This window comes from Plectropomus leopardus, chromosome 1 (assembly GCF_026936395.1).
Source record: "Plectropomus leopardus strain MGB_pleo_1.0 chromosome 1, ASM2693639v1, whole genome shotgun sequence".
NCBI classification, from domain to species: Eukaryota; Metazoa; Chordata; class Actinopteri; order Perciformes; family Serranidae; genus Plectropomus; species Plectropomus leopardus.
In genome coordinates this window covers 43,522,497-43,542,260 of record NC_142176.1, presented here as the reverse complement: position 1 = coordinate 43,542,260, position 19,764 = coordinate 43,522,497, and the positions used below count along the sequence as shown (strand labels likewise).

The following is a 19,764-nucleotide window of genomic DNA, read 5'->3' as shown; positions in this document are numbered from 1 at the left end:
AGGAGAATGGGAGCTGAGCTGAAGCGTCTCTTGAGGAGCTGGAACGCTGCCTCCGCGTCAGGTGACCAACGGAAGGGAACCTTGCAGGAGGTGAGAGCAGTGAGAGGTGCTGCCACCGCACTGTAGCCACGGATGAACCTCCTGTAGAAGTTGGCGAACCCCAGGAACCGTTGCAGCTGTTTGCGGGAGTCAGGGACCGGCCAGGAGGTAACCGCCGAGACCTTGGCAGGGTCCATCTCCATGCGATTAGGACCAATGATGTAGCCCAAGAAGGGAACTGAGGAGGCGTGGAACTCGCACTTCTCAGCTTTCACGAAGAGGGAATTCTTTAACAACCGTTGCAGGACTGTCTGGACGTGGTGTATGTGTTCTTGCTTCGAGCGAGAGAAGATCAGGATATCATCCAGGTACACGAATACAAATTTGTTGAGGAAGTCTCTGAGAACATCATTGATGAGAGCCTGGAAAACTGCCGGGGCATTGGTGAGCCCGAAAGGCATCACTAGGTATTCATAATGTCCTGTGGGGGTATTAAATGCTGTCTTCCATTCGTCCCCCTCACGGATCCGAACCAGGTGATAGGCGTTGCGGAGATCTAGCTTGGTGTAAATGGTGGACCCCTGGAGCAGTTCAAAAGCAGAAGCAATGAGGGGTAGAGGATAGCGGTTCTTTATAGTAATGTCATTCAAACCCCGGTAGTCGATGCAGGGTCTCAGGGAACCATCCTTCTTACCCACGAAGAAGAAACCAGCACCGGCGGGCGACGAGGAGGGACGAATGATGCCGGAAGCCAGGGCGTCCCCGATGTATGTGTCCATCGCCTCTCTCTCTGGTGCTGACAGGGAGTACAGGCACCCCTTGGGAGGAACAGAGCCGGGCAGGAGGTCGATGGCACAGTCGTAGGGTCGATGCGGAGGCAATGACGTAGCCCTCGTCTTATTGAATACCTCCCGGAAATCATGATACTCAGGAGGCACCTTAGAGAGGTCAGGAGTGGAACAGGAACTGGCAGGCGGCACAGGCGTGATTTCTTGTCGTAGGCAGACCTGGTGACAGGAGGGGCTCCAATCCAAAATGGACCCCGTGGACCAGTCGATGTGGGGGTTATGGCGGCGAAGCCAGGGATAACCGAGGATCAGGGGAATGCGTGGAGATCTCAGAATGTGAAACCTGATTGTCTCTAGGTGCGCACCAGACAGAAGCATCGAGATGGAGGTAGTCTGGTGTGTCACCCTCCCCAGGAGATGGCCATCCAGCGCACTAGCCGGGATAGGATGAGGAAGAGGGTCCAACTTGATCTCCAGCTGCCGGGCGAGCTCCTCATCCATGAGGTTGACGTCGGCTCCAGAGTCAATAAAAGTTGCGAGGGTGTGAGATCCTCTCGTCAGTTGAAGTTGGACGTGAAACAGGGGCCGTTGATCAGGAGTAGAGTTCGACTGTATGGATCGGCTCAGCAGAATGCCCCTGTCTTCTGCTGAGCCCTCCCTTTTACCGGACACCGAGAGACAAAATGGCCGCCCTGGCCACAGTACAGACAGAGGTTCCCTCGTCGGCGTCTCTCTCGTTCCTCAGGTGTCAGATTGGTGCGACCCACCTGCATGGGTTCTGCTCCCGAGGGGTGATCGGGCAGGGGAGCAGAAGCAGCGGGTATCCCATTCTGGTGGTTGGGAGCCCGATGATTGGCTCCCTCCAGACTCCGCTCTCTCCTTCTGGCCTGGATCCGTCTGTCCAACCTCGTGGTCAATTCAATGAGCCCATCTAATGAACCAGGGAGGTCGAACGACACCAACTCGTCTTTTATGTAGGGAGCCAACCCGCTGAGGAAGGCGTCACACTGGGCCGCCGAGTTCCAGTCGCTCAACCGGGCTTTGGTTCTAAAGTCAATGGCAAAGTCTGCGACTGTTCGGTTCCCTTGTCTCTGACTCAGGAGGCTTCCGCTGGTGTCAGGTCCCGCTGAGATGGGTCCGAAAACCTTACGCAATTCCTCCGCGAAAGCCTGGAAGGAGGCACAGGCTGGTGTGCCTCTCTCCCACTCCGCAGTTCCCCATAAACGTGCTCTGCCGGTGAGATGGTTTATGGCAAAGGCCACTCTGGCTCCCTCTGTGGCGAAGGTGTGTGGCTGCAGAGCAAACAGGATTGAACAGTTTGTTAGAAACGGGCCGCAGCCCTCAGGATCCCCGGCATAGCGTTCAGGGGCCCCCACCCGGGGCTCGGATACAGGGTTAGGAGTTAGCATCTGCGGTGGAGCAGGAGCTGGAGCAGGAGGGGTGTGATGAGTCAGGGTGGTAGCCATTTGTTGTACCTGGGTGGCTAACTGGGTTAGCGCTCGCTCCAGCGCTGATGCCGATTGGCGAGCTTCAGCCGCGTTGGAAGTGAGCTGAGCCTCGTGTTGCTGCAACATTCCTTCCACGCGGGCAAGACGAGACTGAAGAGCGGTGTTTTCTGCTGGGTCCATATTTGGCCAGATCGTACTGTAACGGGTGAGGTGTAGACCCAGATGCAGTACACCGATTAACAGTTCTAGTTGGTAATGACGTTTATTTAAACCAACACAGAAAATGCACCAATGCTGGTGAAACAGTAATGGCAATAGTCCGTTCTTCGAGCGGAACGCCCAAACAGAGTCTCTGGTGAATAAACGTTGGGAAGAAACGGAGCTTACTGCACTCGACGCCTTCGAGGAGGAAATCCCGTCGTCCGCTGGATCGGCGACACGTGTGGGGGTGCCGTCGAGGAGAGAGCAGAAGAGTGGTCGGGGACAGGCGGAGATTTCGTAGCCGGCGGAGCAGTCCGTAAATGCAGCGGTGCCGATGGGGAGCAGGCAGAAGGATCGTCGGGGACAGGCGGAGATTTCGTAGCCGGCGGAGTAGTCCGTAAACGCAGCGGTGCCGATGGGGAACAGGCAGAAGGATCGTCGGGGACAGGCGGAGGTCTCGTAACCAGCGAAGTGGATCAGGAACGCCGAAGCAGAGCACGTGGTCAGGAACAGAAGGCAGGTAGGTTCTCCAGGGAGCAGGCTTGTAGAGCAGGTCGGGGACAGGCAGGGTCGGCTTCGTGTGATCAGGCAGGTAAACGCTGGAAAGTCTTGCATGCTGCGAAAGAACGATCTGGCGACGTGTGTGTGTGTAGAGGAGGCTTTTATCAGGCACTGATTGCTGATAGGCTGCAGCTGAGAGGTGAGTGAGACGAGGTGGCAGAGGAGGTAGGTGTGGCTAGCCGGTAGAGAGGGTGAGTGGAAAAACACTGGCAGAGTGGCAGGAGGTGGATGAGAGGCAGGAACCGTGATAATTGTTTTGTCCAGTGTTTTAAAGAGGTAGTTAGGAACTTTAATAGGTAACAACTGGAACAAAAATATTAATCTCGGTAGAATATTCATTCGGAATGTTTCTATTCTCCCTATCAAATTAAGCGATAGCTATATCCCTCTTGATTTCCTTGAGTTCCCATAATTCGCCTCAAGAAGTTGTGATATATTAGAAGTAATAATTATACCCAAGTGTCTAAAACAATTATTGGACCATTTGAAATGTACCCTTTTCTCCAATTCTGTTGAATATTTACCTGAAAGCATAATTGCAACAGATTTAGATTCATTAACTAAATAATAAATAAATAATGATAACTAATAATGATGGCTTCTGGCCATGTCGGTGGGTCACCAGATTAAAGAGCATAGTTAAAGACTTTGAACAAATTTGGTGTGACCTCCTCTTTGAAACATTTGTAGAATTCATCCATGAACCTGTCTGTACAAGGGGATTTATTACTTTTTCATTTTTTTAATACTATCTGACATTTCCTGTAATGAAATGGGCTGTGTCATGTCTGATGCCTCTTCTTCTGACAATGATGGTAACTTTAGTTTTTTTAAAAAAACATCTGTGTTTTCCATCTATGTCATTAGAGTCTGAGTCATGATACAGATTTTTATAGTATTCTGCAAAGGCTTCTGCTATCTCTGTGTTTTACCGCGGTTTGTTTGGAGTGAGGGTGACCTATATATGAAACTTTCCTTTTTGATTGTGCTTTTTGAAGTTGAAATGCTGATAGTCTACTGACTCTGTTACCCATCTCATAATATTTTTGACCTGTAAAACAAAGAGCCCCTTCTGCTTTATAAGTCAATAGGTCCTCAAGGTCCTGTCTAACTTTTTTCAGTTCAAGAAGAGTAGGGTTGTGATGGTGTGGGAACCATGGATGAGGGAGGACCCATGAGCAAACACTCTGACAGGTTTAGGGAGAAACAATCAATATCTTTAATTAGAATAATGAGGAGGAAGAGAATGGTAGTGGGGGAAGGGAGCTGGGGACCATGCGGGCACGGATGGCAGGTGAGGCTTTAGATGGTGCAGGCAGCATTGGCAGGTAAGGTTGGTGAGGTGGAGGGTGGTGAAGATCCCAACCCAAGGTGGTGGCTGAACACAAAGGCGAGGGGCTGGGTGGTGAGGCGCTGGAGCTTGGAGACGAGAGGCATTGGAGAAAACACAAAAAGGCACAATGAGCTAAAATCCAAAAAACACTAGAGAGAATCAAAAAGTCACAGAGAGAATCTCAGACTGAGACGGCCGATCTACCACTTGTGTAGTTGGCAATAATCTGGCGCTGAGGAGAGGTGAAGCCGGAGTATTTAAGGTGTAAGGAGATGATTGCAGATGAGGCGCAGGTGAGAGAGTGTGCCCAAGGCTCCAGCACCCGGAAGCCACGCCCAGCCCCTGCAACACAGAAGGACAGAACAGACTACCCAAGCATACACACAGATGGTCCCAAGCACTCACAAACAGTCACAAAAAGCTTTCCCATTTTACTTTCTAATCTTCTTTGTTTTGCCATTCAAGCCTTTCTTTGTCTGCATGATTTTCCGTCTTAGTACAGCACCCCCCCCACCCCCATTAAGTTGAAGGTGATACCTCCCCATTATCATTTATTTCCACATACACTTTAAAATGTTGTTTTAGTTACTTTACTGCCTTGCCATGCTTTCCATGAGAGTTTCTCCCAGTGTCTGCTGGCGAAACTGGCCACTTGATCCTGTCCGTTTTTTGGTGGGCATTTTATGCTGATATTTAATTGATGTAGCTTTGTTGCTGTAGTTTCAAATCACCTCCGTACAGATCACTCTGCTTTCTGATCCCAGCTACTTCACTTCATGCTTTGATCTACCGTCTTTTGTACTACAACTACAAATCCCAGCAGCCCAAAATTACACACAAATCTGTGAAATCTGTCTAATTTCCCATTTTGTACTATGTTGAAATTCCCTCCCATTATTATCATCCAATTTGCCTCACTAGTAATAACACTAGCTAAATGTTTGAAGAACACCTCATTCTCTTCTGGTGGAGAATATACATTTAATAAAGATATATTTGTATCGCCTATGGAGCTCAGTAACATTACATATCTTCCCATTTTATCTTTAATATCTTTCTCAACAGAGAATGGTACTGATTAATTTAATAGTATAGCTACGCCTCTCTTCTTACCATATAAGGCATTAAATACTTGATTTACCCATTCCCTTTTCAGTTTTTTGTGTTCCCCCTTGGTTAAGTGTGTTTCTTGTGTTAGAGCTACTGAACATTGCATTTTCTATAGTTGAGTCATCATATTCTTCCCCTTAATGGGGTGATTAACAGCATGTACATTATATGAAAAGTTATTTAACTTACTCATTGAATTTTAAATCTAAATTTTCCACCTCTGCACCTCTGTAAAATAAAAACAATAAAAAACAACTGTGCAAAATGTAGCACAGCAAAAGAGATAATAGGCATCTCGTGAAGAACTAAAACACTATAAAATAGCATGACCTTCAATTTCCCCAAATCAGAAAGATGTGGCTAATTCTCTCTGATGTTTAGGACTAAGTGCTCTTGCAACTTTCCAGATGTTTTTTAAAGGTCTTAAAACTCCAACTGAGTTGAAGTCTCACTCTCCAAAACCTTTTTTCATTGTCTTTATAGATTTTATGAGTCCTTTGACTAGCTCAGTCCTGTTTATCTTTTTTTCTAGTCAGGCAGCTCTGTATCTCTGTTGCTTATGTATCCTTCAGTAATATTACTGTTGTTTTTTAAATGTGTTTTGCCATACATGCTCTGTCTTCATACTTTGTAAACCTAATAAACCAGTTCACTCAAAAAGAGCATGCAAGTCCTCGTCCGTGATGTGTGGCGGTCCTCTTTTCTCCTTTCTGCCTGTCACTGTGGTCCAGCTGCCCTGTTTCATCACCCTCTGTAGCCTCTCTGTCTCCTCTTCCTCCACCTGGATCCTCATCTCTTTGAGCAGAGGTGCAGCCTCCTGCAGTGAAGCAAAAGTCACTCTCAGCTGCGCAGGATAGGGAGACTATGCCTTTATGTTTTTTATGATTAAAGTAGATGGTCCGTTGCTCGTCGGTAATGCTTTGTGTCCATACTTTCTGTATGACAAATTCCTTCACTTGATAGTCGAGGAAGCGAACAATAACTGCTCGTGGTGGGGCCATGTTGTCCTTCGGTTTGGCGACCAGCGAGCGGTGGGCCCTTTCAATGCAGATATCCATGTCTGCTGGAACTTGTAGTTGCGAGCGAATGAAATCCTTAACAAATCCTACCATCTTGTTTCTCTCAGAATCCTCTGCAATGCCACGTATCTGTACATTTTTACGCCTTGCTCTTGCTTCCAAGTCATTGCAACTAGCCTGAAACGGGTGTGTTTTGGACCCAAATGCAGTACTCTGATGTTCAATGACGGTTGGTTATAAACTTTATTTAAACCAACACAATCAAAGTTTAATCTGCTCAAAGTCAATGGTGTGGAAAGTTCGTTCTTCGGACTGAGAGCCCAAACACAGTCTCTGGGAATCCCACGAGGAGAAGAGACGAACCTTGCAGCAGCTGCAGCTGGTGAGCAGGAAGCCCCGTAGCTCGTCGAGCCGACGACGAGCGATCGTCGTCGGCTCAGGGATAGTCGAGGGGATAGTCGAGGGCAGGCAGGAGTTCTGTTACCAAGAAAGCAATCCGCGATGGCAGCAGTACCGATGAGGAGAGAGCAGAAGGATTGTCGAAGCCAGGCAGAGGAGACGTTACCAGGAGAGCAGTCAGGATTCCGAGACGCCGAAACAGAGCACGTGGTCGGGGACAGAAGGCAGGTAGGTACACGAGGAGACAGGCGAGGAGAGTTGGTTGGGGACAGGCAGAGTCGGCGTCGGAAGATCTGGCAGAAGAACGCTGGAAAGTCTCGCATAGTGCAGAAGAACAATCTGGCAGTGAGTGAGTGTGCTGGAGTGGCTTATATGCAGGGTTGATTGGTGATGAGCTGCAGCTGTGAGGTCAGCAGGTTGCAGAGGTGGGCGTGGTTTGCAGGTAGAGTGGAGCAGAGGGAGGGTGAGTGGAAAAGTACTGGCAGCTGGGAAGGAGGAGGCAGGCAGGCAGGCACCATGACATAGCCTCTAACTCAGCCTTTTGGTCCAGCTGTGTCACTCTTTCCTCTGTTTCTCCTAACTTTTCCTCCACATCGACTGTACGCTGCTCCAGCGAGGCTATTCTCTCCTTAACATTAGCCTCAAGTCTTGACAAAGATTTCTTGTTCTTGTTTACTGCCTCTCCATGCTCTTGTCTTAGCTTGCGTAGCTCCATTAAAATGATCCAGTCTTGTCCGCTGTCTCTGCCATTGTGTTTTGTTGTTGTTGGCGCTGCTCCCTTCGTCGCGCTGCTGCATGTAGTGTTCGCATTTTCCTTATTAGGTCTTGTCTTTAATTTACATTTGATTTCTGCTGGTTTTTTTCCTGAATTAGCTAGTTTTCAATCACTTTTTAGAGAGCGAGATTTCCCCCCGTCTCCTACAACATGGCGCCACCGGAAGTCCTTAAGACTCTTTTTTTACACACATAAATGCCACTAGCAAGGGCTCAATTTGTTTACATTTTGCTCTTACTACTACAGTGGCATAGACGGATGATGGACGGCGACAACACTTTGTGCCTACGTATTGACGTTGATGGGTGTAGGCCGTTGCCCTGAGTTTTATCTATTCAGTCTTTAAAGTAACAGTCCTTTGTATGCTCACTTAAAAACACAGGTTATAAAATAGTTATAATTGTGCAGCTCCTGGAAGTTCTTAGTAGTGTCTATTGGACTGTTGCAGTGTGTTTGTTGTGTGAAGTTACAGGCTAAAGGCTATAGTGGCCATTTTCTTATAAGCTATTTACCACTTAAGCAAAGTGTTGAAATATTTATAATGTAAACATTTTGCTAGCAGTCTGATGGAATGCTGAAAGGCTTTACCTTTCCATTAACATGTCCATACTTAACGAATGTTAATGTGAGTTGGATAAATGGAGCTCATTTCTGAGGTTGTCTCTTCCATGTTAATGTTTGTATTTTCACACTCTGTGGGACACAAATTAGCATGTTGTGACTCAAGTGGGTAATTTCTGTTACATAATCCAAACACACCCACTGTGACCTGGATGTGAAACGACCCGTTAAATGAGTGAGCCTCGCATGACATGATGGCGTGATGTTCTCCTGCTTCCATGGCCCATTTTCCCGTTCCCTCAGCTTGAACAGAGTTAAATTTAGTTCAAGCTGCTGGAGCGGCTGCAGCGGGCTGATTTTGTTTCTGACGGGGAAAGTAGGATGCCAGAAACAAGGCCACATTAAAGTAGGTTCTCATTGCTAATCGATCCCTCCCAACTCTCTGTCTGCCCCCCAATAGGGAACTATGGCTTCATGGACCAGATCACAGCTCTGAAGTGGGTCCAGAGGAACATCCATGTGTTTGGAGGAGATCCTGGGAAAGTCACTATAATGGGACAGAGCTCAGGTATGAAAACAGTGAAAGAAAGTACATGAAATGTGTCACTGGGTCCTGATGTCTGTCCTGCTGCATTTTTTTTTATATTTTCCAACAGTACCAGCAGTGACAAATTTTTAAGCAAAGCTTGACTATCATCAAAGGGACAATTTATTTTTTCGGTCCTATGCTCTAAAATAGAAAGAGCATGTTTCCTTTATGTGCTGTTGTCAAATTAAAGAGATAGTTTGGATTATTGGCTGTAGTCAGTTTATTCATTAGTTCATTAGTTCATTCATCATTAACTCAGGCAGTGATACTCACTCTATGGCCTGCAGGTCAAATCTGGTCCCTGATAGGGTGCTGGGTGGCCCCCTAAAAATGTATAATATAAATAAAGTGATTGACACTGGGAATTGCTTTTGTACTTTATTATACATATGGTGCCAATGTGCATAAAACAGCATTAAATAGAGTCATCAATAGAGTGAAGTCAAGTCAGTTTCATTTATAAAGCCCATTATCACAAATCACAGTTTGCCTTGAAAGGGCTTTACAACGTACGGCATCCCTCTGCCCTTATAACCTAACATTGACTAAGGAAAAACTCCCCCCCAAAAAAACTGTAACGGAAAAAAAATGGTAGAAACCTCAGGAGGAAAGACTGAGGAGGGATCCCTCTTCCAGGATGAACAGATGAGCAATAGGAGTCGGAAATAGCAATTAAATTACAGTAATGACATAAAGGAAAAAAAGAGAGAGAACTTGTTTTATATGTATTTTAAAAGTCTAGTTTAGGTTGGACTAAACCTTCACTGTGACACTATAATCACTTTTCAGGCCATTGCTAAACATCTTATCTCAGAAACAGAAAGGAAGACATTTTGTCAGATACTGATGTGGTGACAGTGTTCTTAAAACTGTGCTGATTGTAGAAATCCTCTGTGCTGCTGGTGGAAGGTGTGTGTGCAGCATCCATGTTTTCATAGACATGGATGTGCACTGTAAGACAGATTTTCGGGGGAATGTTTAAAGGTATACTGCAATTCTAGTCTGTAATGTGACGAAGACAACGAGTCAAACCAAGGTGTAAAATATACCAGACTCCTGTTCAAAAGGGACTAAACAATGAAAGTTTGAAAATGTATGGCAAGACACTAACTGATGTATTTATCCATCACCACACCAAAGCGAAGAGTTAGATTCAGAGCACTGAGTTCAACCATCACTCTGACTTGTCTTGATCTGGTTCAGAAGTGTTTCACCTGCTCTTATTCTTGGACCTGTGGAAGGTGGGACATCAGTGTGGACCATGATGATGTCTCCGTTGGCGAAGGGTCTCTTCCATGCGGCGGTGGACATGAGCGGCTCGTACATCTTCAATGCAACACTCGAGCAGGCCGAGTCCAACAACCTGGTTTTCCTGAGGAAGACGGGCTGCACGGACCTGACCTGCCTCAGACGTCTCACCATCAAACAGGTCCTGCAGGTAGGAGACGGACAACTTTTCTGCTGTCTCTTAACTTTGGAGGAGTTTCAGTGTTATTAAAGTCATTAGAACAAATCTAAAAACAGGAATCACACAGCACAGTACGTCTTCTCTTTTTAATATTCCCTTTAATATTTGAGGATTTCATAAAATATCCAATTCATAGCTCATCTTTGCGATCTAATGAGACATTTTGATGGATTACAATGTCCTATCCAGGTATTAAAGCGTCTGAATGACAGTTTCTAATTTTACTGCCAGAGTTAATGAAGAAATTAGACACTAAACTTAATGGAAAGTTTTTAATTTGAACTTTTTCTCTGTGAAACTCCAGCTACAATCTGCCGCTGTAACTTAACAGCTGTATTCCCCACCTTCACTCTGAAACTCCATTAAGATTTATTAAATCAAAGATCCCTCTGCAGAGAAGCAAAACTAGTCATTTAAAAAAAGAGCTTCTATTCTACATGTCCCACCATAACCTCAGGGTGAATGATGAATAATGTAATTCATGAAATGAGATAACATACGAGCCCAGTCACTAAAAGAATGACTACTGCACTTTAATAAGTAGAGTAGTCATCATACTGTTATTACTAGCTTTACTAGCTATTCCAGCTGCCACTCAGATTGATTCTCAGACCCCGAACAGCATGTTTAATTTTATGCTTCCAGTTGCTTTTTTTTTTTTCTTTTTTAATGATTTGTGTGAAATACTGGGCCTTTTTTTCTTTATTTGTTCCATAAAATGAGCAACATTTATTCACGAGTTAAGGTTTTTGATGATTAATTCTTGATTTAAAGGTCCAGTGTGTAATATGTATGGCTAAAATACATTGTACATGTTGTGCACTGCAGCAGAGCTGTCCATCACCTGCAGCCGCTACACTCATCATGGATGCTGCCCTTGCGCAGGCAGGCACCCTGCTGTTCAAAATTATTTCTATGCAGCTGGTATATATAATTTTTTTCTGCGTCTGTTAAAAAGGATGACAACAAATACGTGTTTGTATATTTACCATGAGCAGAACTGACCTATTGCTAAGCCCTGCCCCCTAAGATCACTGGGGCAAACAGTCGGCACGCTGCTTAAACTAGCAGTGGCTGCTGTTAGTGTCAAAGACATATCCAAAGATGCTATACAGATCTTTTGAGGACAGAAGCTCCTTATTTCACACAGAAGCCACCAAAAGGGTGTTCACTCTGCTGTGATGTTTCAGTTCAGCCAGGAATATACCAATTTGTACACTGGTGAAACTAAACAACCATTTCACAAACGCACGGTGCGGCAGAGAACGGCCAGCTCCTCAGCTGTCCATTTACATCCTTCAAGGACAGTAACGCACATATCCTGACCAGAGAAGACAGGCGGTTTGAAAGAACAGTGAAAGGAGCCGTCTCCATCAAACTGGATGGACAGTCATTAACCCTTTGAAACCAAAGGCAAACATGGACGAAAAAGACAATGATAAACTTGGCAAGAAATATCCAACAAACTTTGAGAAATTAGTGAAAAGTAACAAGAAAAATCCTAAAAATGCATTTTTACAAGGGACGGAGGATTATTAGAAAATTTGCAAAATTTGGGTCATTTCTTTCTTTCCTTATTTTCAGGTATTTCTTTTAATCTTTTTCTAATATCTTGCCCATTTTTGAGCAATGTCTTGTTATGTTGCTCATTGCCTTCACCCCATGTTTTTGAGAGCATTCAAATTAGTTTGCTTCAGATTTAAAAAATGAAAGAGACGAGGTTGACTAGGACACCACTTATCACCCTCTGACAGTGCAGTCCTGAGTGACCTCCCCAGACAGCTTATCACCCATTGATACCTGGACCCATCTCACCCTAACAACCCACATGATGGCCAGGTCGGTCAAGGACTCACATGTGACCCCAGCGACTCTGAAACTCAGAGCTCACATCTAAGCATACAACAACTCTTTAAGGGTTTACACCCACACAGGGTTTAAAGCCTGCGATTCCTAACTAGTCTGCTGGAACTGAGGAAGCCTCTTGGACGAGAGGTGAAATGTATTTAAAAAAAAAACTCTAGCTAGTCCAGTTGTCTATGATATTGAGTCCTCCAGGGATGATATTTTTCTGTAGGCCAAGCTAAAGTTGCCCTGGTTCCCTCGTCAAAAATCCTATGGAATATTTCAATTGGATTTAGGATCATTGCAGAAAATTAGCTCTGTAGTAACCAAAAATGTATGATACTTAAATGATTTGTTCAGTAAGATAATTGCCACATATTAATAACACTTTCAGGATTTTTGAAGCCTTAATGCAGTTTCCAGAAGTAAAAAGCTAATGAAAGGCTAAAACGAACTACAATACTGTCACGTCGCCACTTGTTAGCAACCCTTATTTTTAAGATACATAAAGTCCACAGTGGGATATGTATCGGCATATTTTATGTTGTAGACCAAAACATGAAAGTTTCTTCAGCTTGTGTTAACCACAGATTTTACTTAAGGTGTCCAACCAAAAAAAAAACATTCCCAAAACCCACTGACTTTGAGACAAGGGAACCAGAGGTGCTGAAATGCTAATGTATTTCTGGGTTTTAGGACTCATCACTGGGATTCTCTATAACACTTGGATTAAGTGATTTAAACCAGTTAAAACAGTGAATAAAGCAGTTTAACTTTTAAAAAAAATAAACATTTTTCTGACGCTGCTCATTGTAGAGGGGCTTTTATAATATAGGCTGAACCTGTCTGAAGCCAGTGTTTGGTCTGTCCATTCAAGGCTACTGTTGAAAAATTGCAGTGCAACATGACTATCCATAGACGAAAATCTGCTCCCTACGTAGGTATAAACAGCTTATTCTAAAGTGACGAAAACACAACAATTTTTTATTGTCAGGTAATTATACACCGAGGAAAACATATTTCTGATATTATATTCCATTTCGGCCCAAATATCTCCCTAAATTCGAAACACAGGACCTTTAAAGGCTGTAATAATCCTGATGTATCTTCTCCCACTGTGCCATAGAGCTCCACTGTTGTCAAACAACTATTAAAACTGCATCAGTGAGTTACACTGTCACAAGCTGACATGTTCCTTCATTACCATGAACACACACACTGTAGTTTATTTGAGTCACCATCCTGCTGCCACAAATAGCCTACTCACTATGTGGCTAACTGAAAAAGGAAAAAGAAAAACGGAGGAGTTTAAAAATAAAACGAGCAAGAGAAAGATGACTTGAGTAAAAAGAATTTAAAATTTTGATTTATCAACTGATTAGGGATAAAGAGAGAAAAAAAATTGTCTTTTTTATATAAACTGAAAGTTTTTCTACATACTCTTATTTTAATTATTTAGCTAAGAGTGTAATTTGTTAATGTAACCTGTGGCTAACCCCAAACAGCATAGGCCATACATTACACACACATGCACACACACAGTTCCATACAGGGTTAGGGTTAGGGTTACCAAGAGACCAAGAGAGGTTTCTTTTTTAAGTTGGATAGAGATGGTTATATTTTTTTATAACAGCTCTATGTTTGTACTGTAACACTAGTATTGTTTAATGTATGTTATTTTTTCTTTAATGTAGTTTTGTTTTTTTGTTGCATGGTGTCATTGCATCTCCACAGCTCCATAGTCAACATAGTTAGAAAAACATTATTGTAATTAAATAATCAATCAAAAAAAAACAAAAAACAGTCTGGACAAAATACTGTGTGTCTAAAATCACTGGGGCTGGACCCCAAATATTCAGCTATATGAGTATTTGTTAATTGGGAAGGTTTTCAGTTTTCAATGTAGGCATGTGGATATTCCTTTTTTTTTTTTTATTTCACAGAGGACAAATGCCATTTCAGTGTTTGTTTTAGAACTCTGGACACAGATTGTGGTATTGAGTAACTGTCGGAGTTCTTGTAACTTTACAAACTACAGAGTGTCACAATGGCTGACAAACAGTCAGAGGCACACTAAGTTCTCTCTCACCTAACACCGAAGCTCTGTGGCGCACAGTGTCTCTTTCTCACCTGACGCTAAAACTGTCAGGGGTCAGGATCCCATCTCTCCCTCACCTGACAGTGAGGTGTATGGTCTCTCCCTCACCTGTCAGTGAAGCCGTGAGGCGTACGGTCTCTCCCTCACCTGACAGTGAAGCTGTGAAGCATACAGTCTTTCCCTCACCTGACGATGAAGCTCTGGGGTGCAAGGTGTCCCTACGGTGTAAACCCCCCCACCAATCGAAGCTCCAATTGTTCGCAGTTGATTCATGCCAAATCTCCAGAGCCCAAGTACCCTTGACTTGGGACAGTCCTAGATATTACCTGGGTAAAAACATCAAATTGATAAAATTAGCAGCCCGACTTTATTTTCCTAGCACCTTTTAATCCAAAAAATATTCATAACCACCTTTAAAAAAATCCAAACTCTCCCCCCAGGCTATCCCATGGCAGGAGTACCCAGCCTGGGCAGCAGATGACCTCATAGACCTCCCTGTCAAAGGGAGGTTTATCGGTCCTGTTGCCGTGGTGGATGGATACGTCATTGAAGCTCCACCTTTTGAGGTGTGGAAGAACAAAGGGGAGCACAGTGACGTTCCTTTTGTCATCGGGACCACAGAGCAGGAGGCTGACTTCAGGTGAGAGCTCGCGTGGTTCAGATTCATCACTGTCCTCTGTTACTGTGATCCAACTTTCCTCCGTCCTCTGTGTCTACTCTGCAGTCCCCTGGCCGCAAACATCTCCATGTGGACATGGGAGGACTACCAGTGGTTCGTGACAGGTAACTTTAGTAACTTAAGGTAAAACAGTGCTGATGGGTGAATTATAATTCTAAGACATTTTCATTCACACTTTAAAAATCTTTGCTGGCACTTTGTTGGCTTCAGGTGCACCACCACTTCTGAGCATGGTGGTACACCTGAAGCTGGGAAAAATGCCAGAAGAAGCAGAACTGCAGTCGTTCAATTACTTAGCTAACAAGCAATGCAATGTAAAAATAGGGTCACAGACTATATGACCCCATTTTTACACTGACTATATAATATATATATATATAAGTCCAATATCAAAAATTAGGATTTACCTCAGATGCTTTACAGCATATGAATACCCTATCAAGACCCCTTTTTCACCTGTTCTGAAGTCATAATCAAAGGAGGACAACAAATCAGATCTGACTTAGATAATGGATCACCAGATTTTCTTTTTCTCCTCACTTGGCTCTCAGAGCTTCCATGTGGTTCTGAGTTAGCAGCAGTGTTTGTATTTGGATGCAAGACTATAACTAAAGACAGTGCTTGAATATTTCTGTTTACATCACTAAAATGTTCTTACTTATTATTTGGTAAAATGCTAGCTACCTATGGTTTTTAAACACACTGCGTACATTCTATCTGTATGCATCTCCAGTGATGTCTCTGACTGTCCTGCCACCTCTCTGCTCCACACAGAGAAACTTCAGTCCTTCAGTGAGAGTCTCCCCATAGAGGCGTTGAAACTGTATCCGAGCCCTGCCCACTGCCCCACCACAGACTGCTGTCCGGAGAGGGCCTACACCACCATGGTGTCTGACATCAGAGTCACCTGTCCCCTCAACGACCTGGCCTGGAGGGCTGCAGGTAAACTTATCAAGCACTTTCCAGGTGTAAAACAGATCCACGACTGGTGATTATTAGTCAGTTTTATTTATATAGCCCATTATCACAAAACAAGGTTTGCCTCAGAGGGCTTTACAGTGTACGACATCCCTCTGCCCTTAGACCCTCACATCACCCAAGGAAAAACTCCCCAAAAAGAACCCCTGTAACGGGGAAAAAAAAAAAAGAGGAAGAAACCTCAGGAAGAGCGGTAGAGGATAGTGAGGGATCCCTCTTCCAGGACGGACAGACGAGCAATAGATGTCGTATTAACCCTTAGCAACCTAAGCAAGTTGGTTTAATTAATTGATTAATGATTAATTTTCAAAAGCATGGGAATAAGACAATGAGCAACCTAAGAAGACATGGCCAAACTATAGCTAGAAATGAGTGAATAATAACAATAAAAATTACCTGAAATAAACAAAACAAAGGGAAGTAAAAAAACAAAAACAAACAAGAAAATATCACAAAAATGTGCTAAAAACAGAAAAAAATTATATATTTCCATTTTTTAATGTATTTTAAATTTGTAAGTATAATTAATGATTATAAGTATAGTTTTCTGGACTTTTTCGAATATAGTCTTTTTTTAAAATTTCCCCTTTTTGAATAAGTAATTAATTATCAGGTCATTTTCTTGTCACCTCAATCTAATTGTTGCTCATTGACTTTCTGTTCATGTTATTAAAAATGATCAAACCAATTTGCTCAGGTTTTAAAGGGTTTAATAAATGGAAGGGGTCTTAACACAGCAAAAGAAACTGGTGTCAATCCAGGTTTCAAAGAGTTAAAATCATGTTCATTTTATTTATATACACCAACATCACAAATCACAAATTAGCCTCAAGGGGCTTTACAGTTTGTACTGCATATTTAGAAGTAGATGTTTGCACAAAATAAAATAATCATCATGACAAAATTGATACAAGCAGTGCCTAAGTCACATGACCTCCTCTCTACCATTCACCCTGAGCTACATGGGCTACAGTGAAATCAGCAGGGTTGGGACTGGGATAAACAAATGCTCAAATGAGCCTCAGTTCACTCATATATGACCAAGCTACGAGTCAAATACGTTGTTTAAAGTAAAAGGAGGGGTCTCATGTTTATACGACTTTACAACAATTTTAAAGGCCTATGTGGAGTTTTCTGGTTTGTATGTTTATTAAGAGCCCCATTTGCTTCTGTTTTAAACAGTAGCTACTCTTCCTGGGATCTCCAGTATTTTCTGTTACAATATTTTATGCACAAGATTACAAAAACACATATCATAGCATTCATACTCACAGTTAGACTAAACACATTACAACACAAATACAACACACAGCAATGGATACAAACTCACTGTCTAATATGAATTAAATTTGTAAAAGAAAGAAGAAAAACAAGAGAAGAAGAAAATAAAACAAGACAAAGATATAAAGTTTAGAGCACAGAGCCAAAATGTTATCCATGTTTTTTATTGCTCAAAATGCAACCAATTTAACTGGTTGCTAATATGTTTGGTATGTGACACAGGTCAACCAAATGGTCCAGTAACAACTAGCTGAAAGGGGGCATATGTACATCTGCCGTGGTGGAGTCAGACATATTTCCGTCAATAAATATAATCTCTCCCAGTGCTTGTATTCCAATTAAATGTCTTCATTAACTACAACCATAGCCCCACTTAACTGTGCATGTGTAACGGAGTTAAGCGATAATGTGATCCCACTTGCCATATGGAACACACTGCGGAGCACGGGAGCTGGGGTTTCCAATTGTAAGTGGAGGCAGCACCCCTGTGGTTTAGGGTCGTGCACCCCGGGGGGTAACAACAGTCGGACCTCGCTGCCTCCGGGGTAGGTGCATGAGTGTGACCTCTGTCTTTGTTTTATATTAATTGCTTTCATTTTGATGTTGAGGAGTGGTTTAAGTTGTTTTTGAATCATGAAGCTCCCGTATGGTCGAGCCTTTTTTTGAAAGGTTGACGATATTTGTCTTTTATTTCTGTTCGCAAATGGCTAAAGTTACACATGTTAGCTAACTTGCACTTTCTTTTCATCTTGCTCTTGCAGCCGTGTATGTGTATGTATGGGGCGAGCTGGACTGACTGTGTGCTGAATTTCCATGCCAGGTACGCTTTGTGTTGTTTTGTGTTCATTTGTGGATTGGTTGAACAGTCGGACCTCGCTGCCTCCGGGCCGTGTATGTGTATGTATGGGGCGAGCTGGACTGACTGTGTGCTGAATTTCCATGCCAGATGAGAATAAACTGCCGCCACGGTGAAAAAGTCTGTCAAAAACTGTCAAAAAAAAAATAAAAAAATAAAGAGGGGTAACAGGATCTTAGCTGTGGATTGTGAGATTCTGTTTCACTTTTTCAGTGACAATGGATCAACATAACATGTCAAGTGTTGGTAGGGGTTCTAGACAGTGGTTCAGTCAGTTGCCTATTCTTGATGGGTTTAGTGAAGGCAGACATGTTGCATCTACTCCTTACAGTCGTCCTGGGAGGCATAGCGCATGTGCCACTGCGCATGTTGGGGTGGATGGGGAGTCTGCACTATCCAGTCAGGATGTCCACGTTCTCAGTGACCTAGTGAAACAGATAGGCACCAGTATAGGTGAGAACATTGTTTCATGTCTTAAGTCCATTCCAACTAATGATGCCAACATGACTCAGTCAACCACAGCTGATCTTTCTAAAGTTAACTTAACAGTTACACATGACAGTTATGAACCACATCCTTTCAGGGGGGATGACACTGATAGGATCTCAGTCTCTGAGTGGGAGGATGCTATGAGGCTTTACCTGAGTAGGAGGGGCATTGAGCTGTGTTACCAGGTGGATGAGGTTTTGGGCAAGCTAAGGGGGAGGGCACGTGATGTGGTGACCATTGGGCTTCGTAGTCAACCCTCCTTAGACTTAAAGTCAGGCCCACAGCCTGTATTTGACATTCTTAAGCAGCACTTTGGTGACTGTGTGACCTCTTTCATGCCCCTTGCTGACTTTTATGACACAAAACCACGACCCGCTGAGTCAGCTGTTGACTATTGGATTCGGCTTAACAAAGCCATGGACACTGCTGTAGATGGACTGAAGAGACAGGGGAAGACTCTCGACAATCCTCCCCGTGAAGTCACAGTCATGTTTATCACCCACTGTCCAGATACTGAGCTGTCTCTAGTCTTCGGCTGCAAACCATTGGAGGAGTGGACTGCTACTGATGTTCAGGTGAGGTTGGACGAACACCACCGGAAGAGGCGCCTCCAGCAGCGTCAGTCTTCACACCCGGCCGGTAACCTGCAATCCAACCAGGCTGCAAACATTTTGCAGTGCCACGCCCAATCTGCTGGGGGGGCCCCTGCCCCGGCCCCTCAACCAGTTACAGCCAGCAGAACATCACAGTCTGAAGGGCAGTCGCTTGAGCATGTTATCACTCTCCTTGAGCAGCTACTGCAGCGAGAGGCGTCCCGTCCTTCCAGGTCGCCAAGGTCAGGTGCTGGTGGCCGCAGCAGGTCTCGGGGTCCGTGTGCTGTTTGTGGGGGCGACGACCATGACACCATGTCTCACTGCAGGAGAGAGCGGCTTTGTTTTCGCTGCTATGCTACTGGACATCAAGCTGTGACCTGTCATAGAGCTCCTCCTTCTGACTTACCTGCTGCTCAGCCTGGTGGTTCCAACCAGCAGGGAAACTAGCTGGCCCACATGAGCAGGGGAGTAGTGTAGGGCCAAGTGAAATGTCCCCACAAGGTTCTGATGATGTTGATCTTGAGTCAGTGTACTCACAGTTCTGCTCTTTAGCAGGTGATAACCCCACTGTGATCATTCAAAATACACAAAGACTGTCTGCAACTGATACCCTGTTTCACACTGATGTGCTGATCCAAGATACTGTGAAACTTA

The 19,764-nt window shown here is 44.1% G+C and overlaps 2 protein-coding genes across 4 annotated transcripts in view; one reads left to right on the top strand and one right to left on the bottom strand.

Annotated features, from left to right (window-relative positions):
• LOC121942131 (uncharacterized) overlaps positions 1-19,764 on the top strand; it is a 56,191-nt gene that overhangs the window by 24,271 nt on the left and 12,156 nt on the right. For 2 of the 3 annotated variants that reach the window (XM_088081632.1, XM_088081624.1), the window contains exons 4-8: positions 8,695-8,802; positions 10,065-10,261; positions 14,675-14,874; positions 14,959-15,017; positions 15,688-15,855. In XM_088081632.1, the coding sequence (XP_087937758.1) occupies positions 8,695-8,802; positions 10,065-10,261; positions 14,675-14,874; positions 14,959-15,017; positions 15,688-15,855 (732 nt within the window). Of the gene's footprint in view, positions 1-8,694; positions 8,803-10,064; positions 10,262-14,674; positions 14,875-14,958; positions 15,018-15,687; positions 15,856-17,933; positions 18,012-19,764 lie in introns of those variants that run through there. The other variant, XM_088081640.1, reaches the window with a different exon arrangement.
• LOC148190482 (uncharacterized) lies at positions 1,312-7,801 on the bottom strand. Its single transcript, XM_088081497.1, has 2 exons — positions 4,575-7,801; positions 1,312-4,456 (listed from the first exon to the last, which is right to left on the bottom strand). Exon 2 carries the CDS (start codon positions 3,374-3,376, stop codon positions 1,451-1,453), a length of 1,926 nt encoding a protein of 641 aa, XP_087937623.1. The 5' UTR covers positions 3,377-4,456; positions 4,575-7,801; the 3' UTR covers positions 1,312-1,450.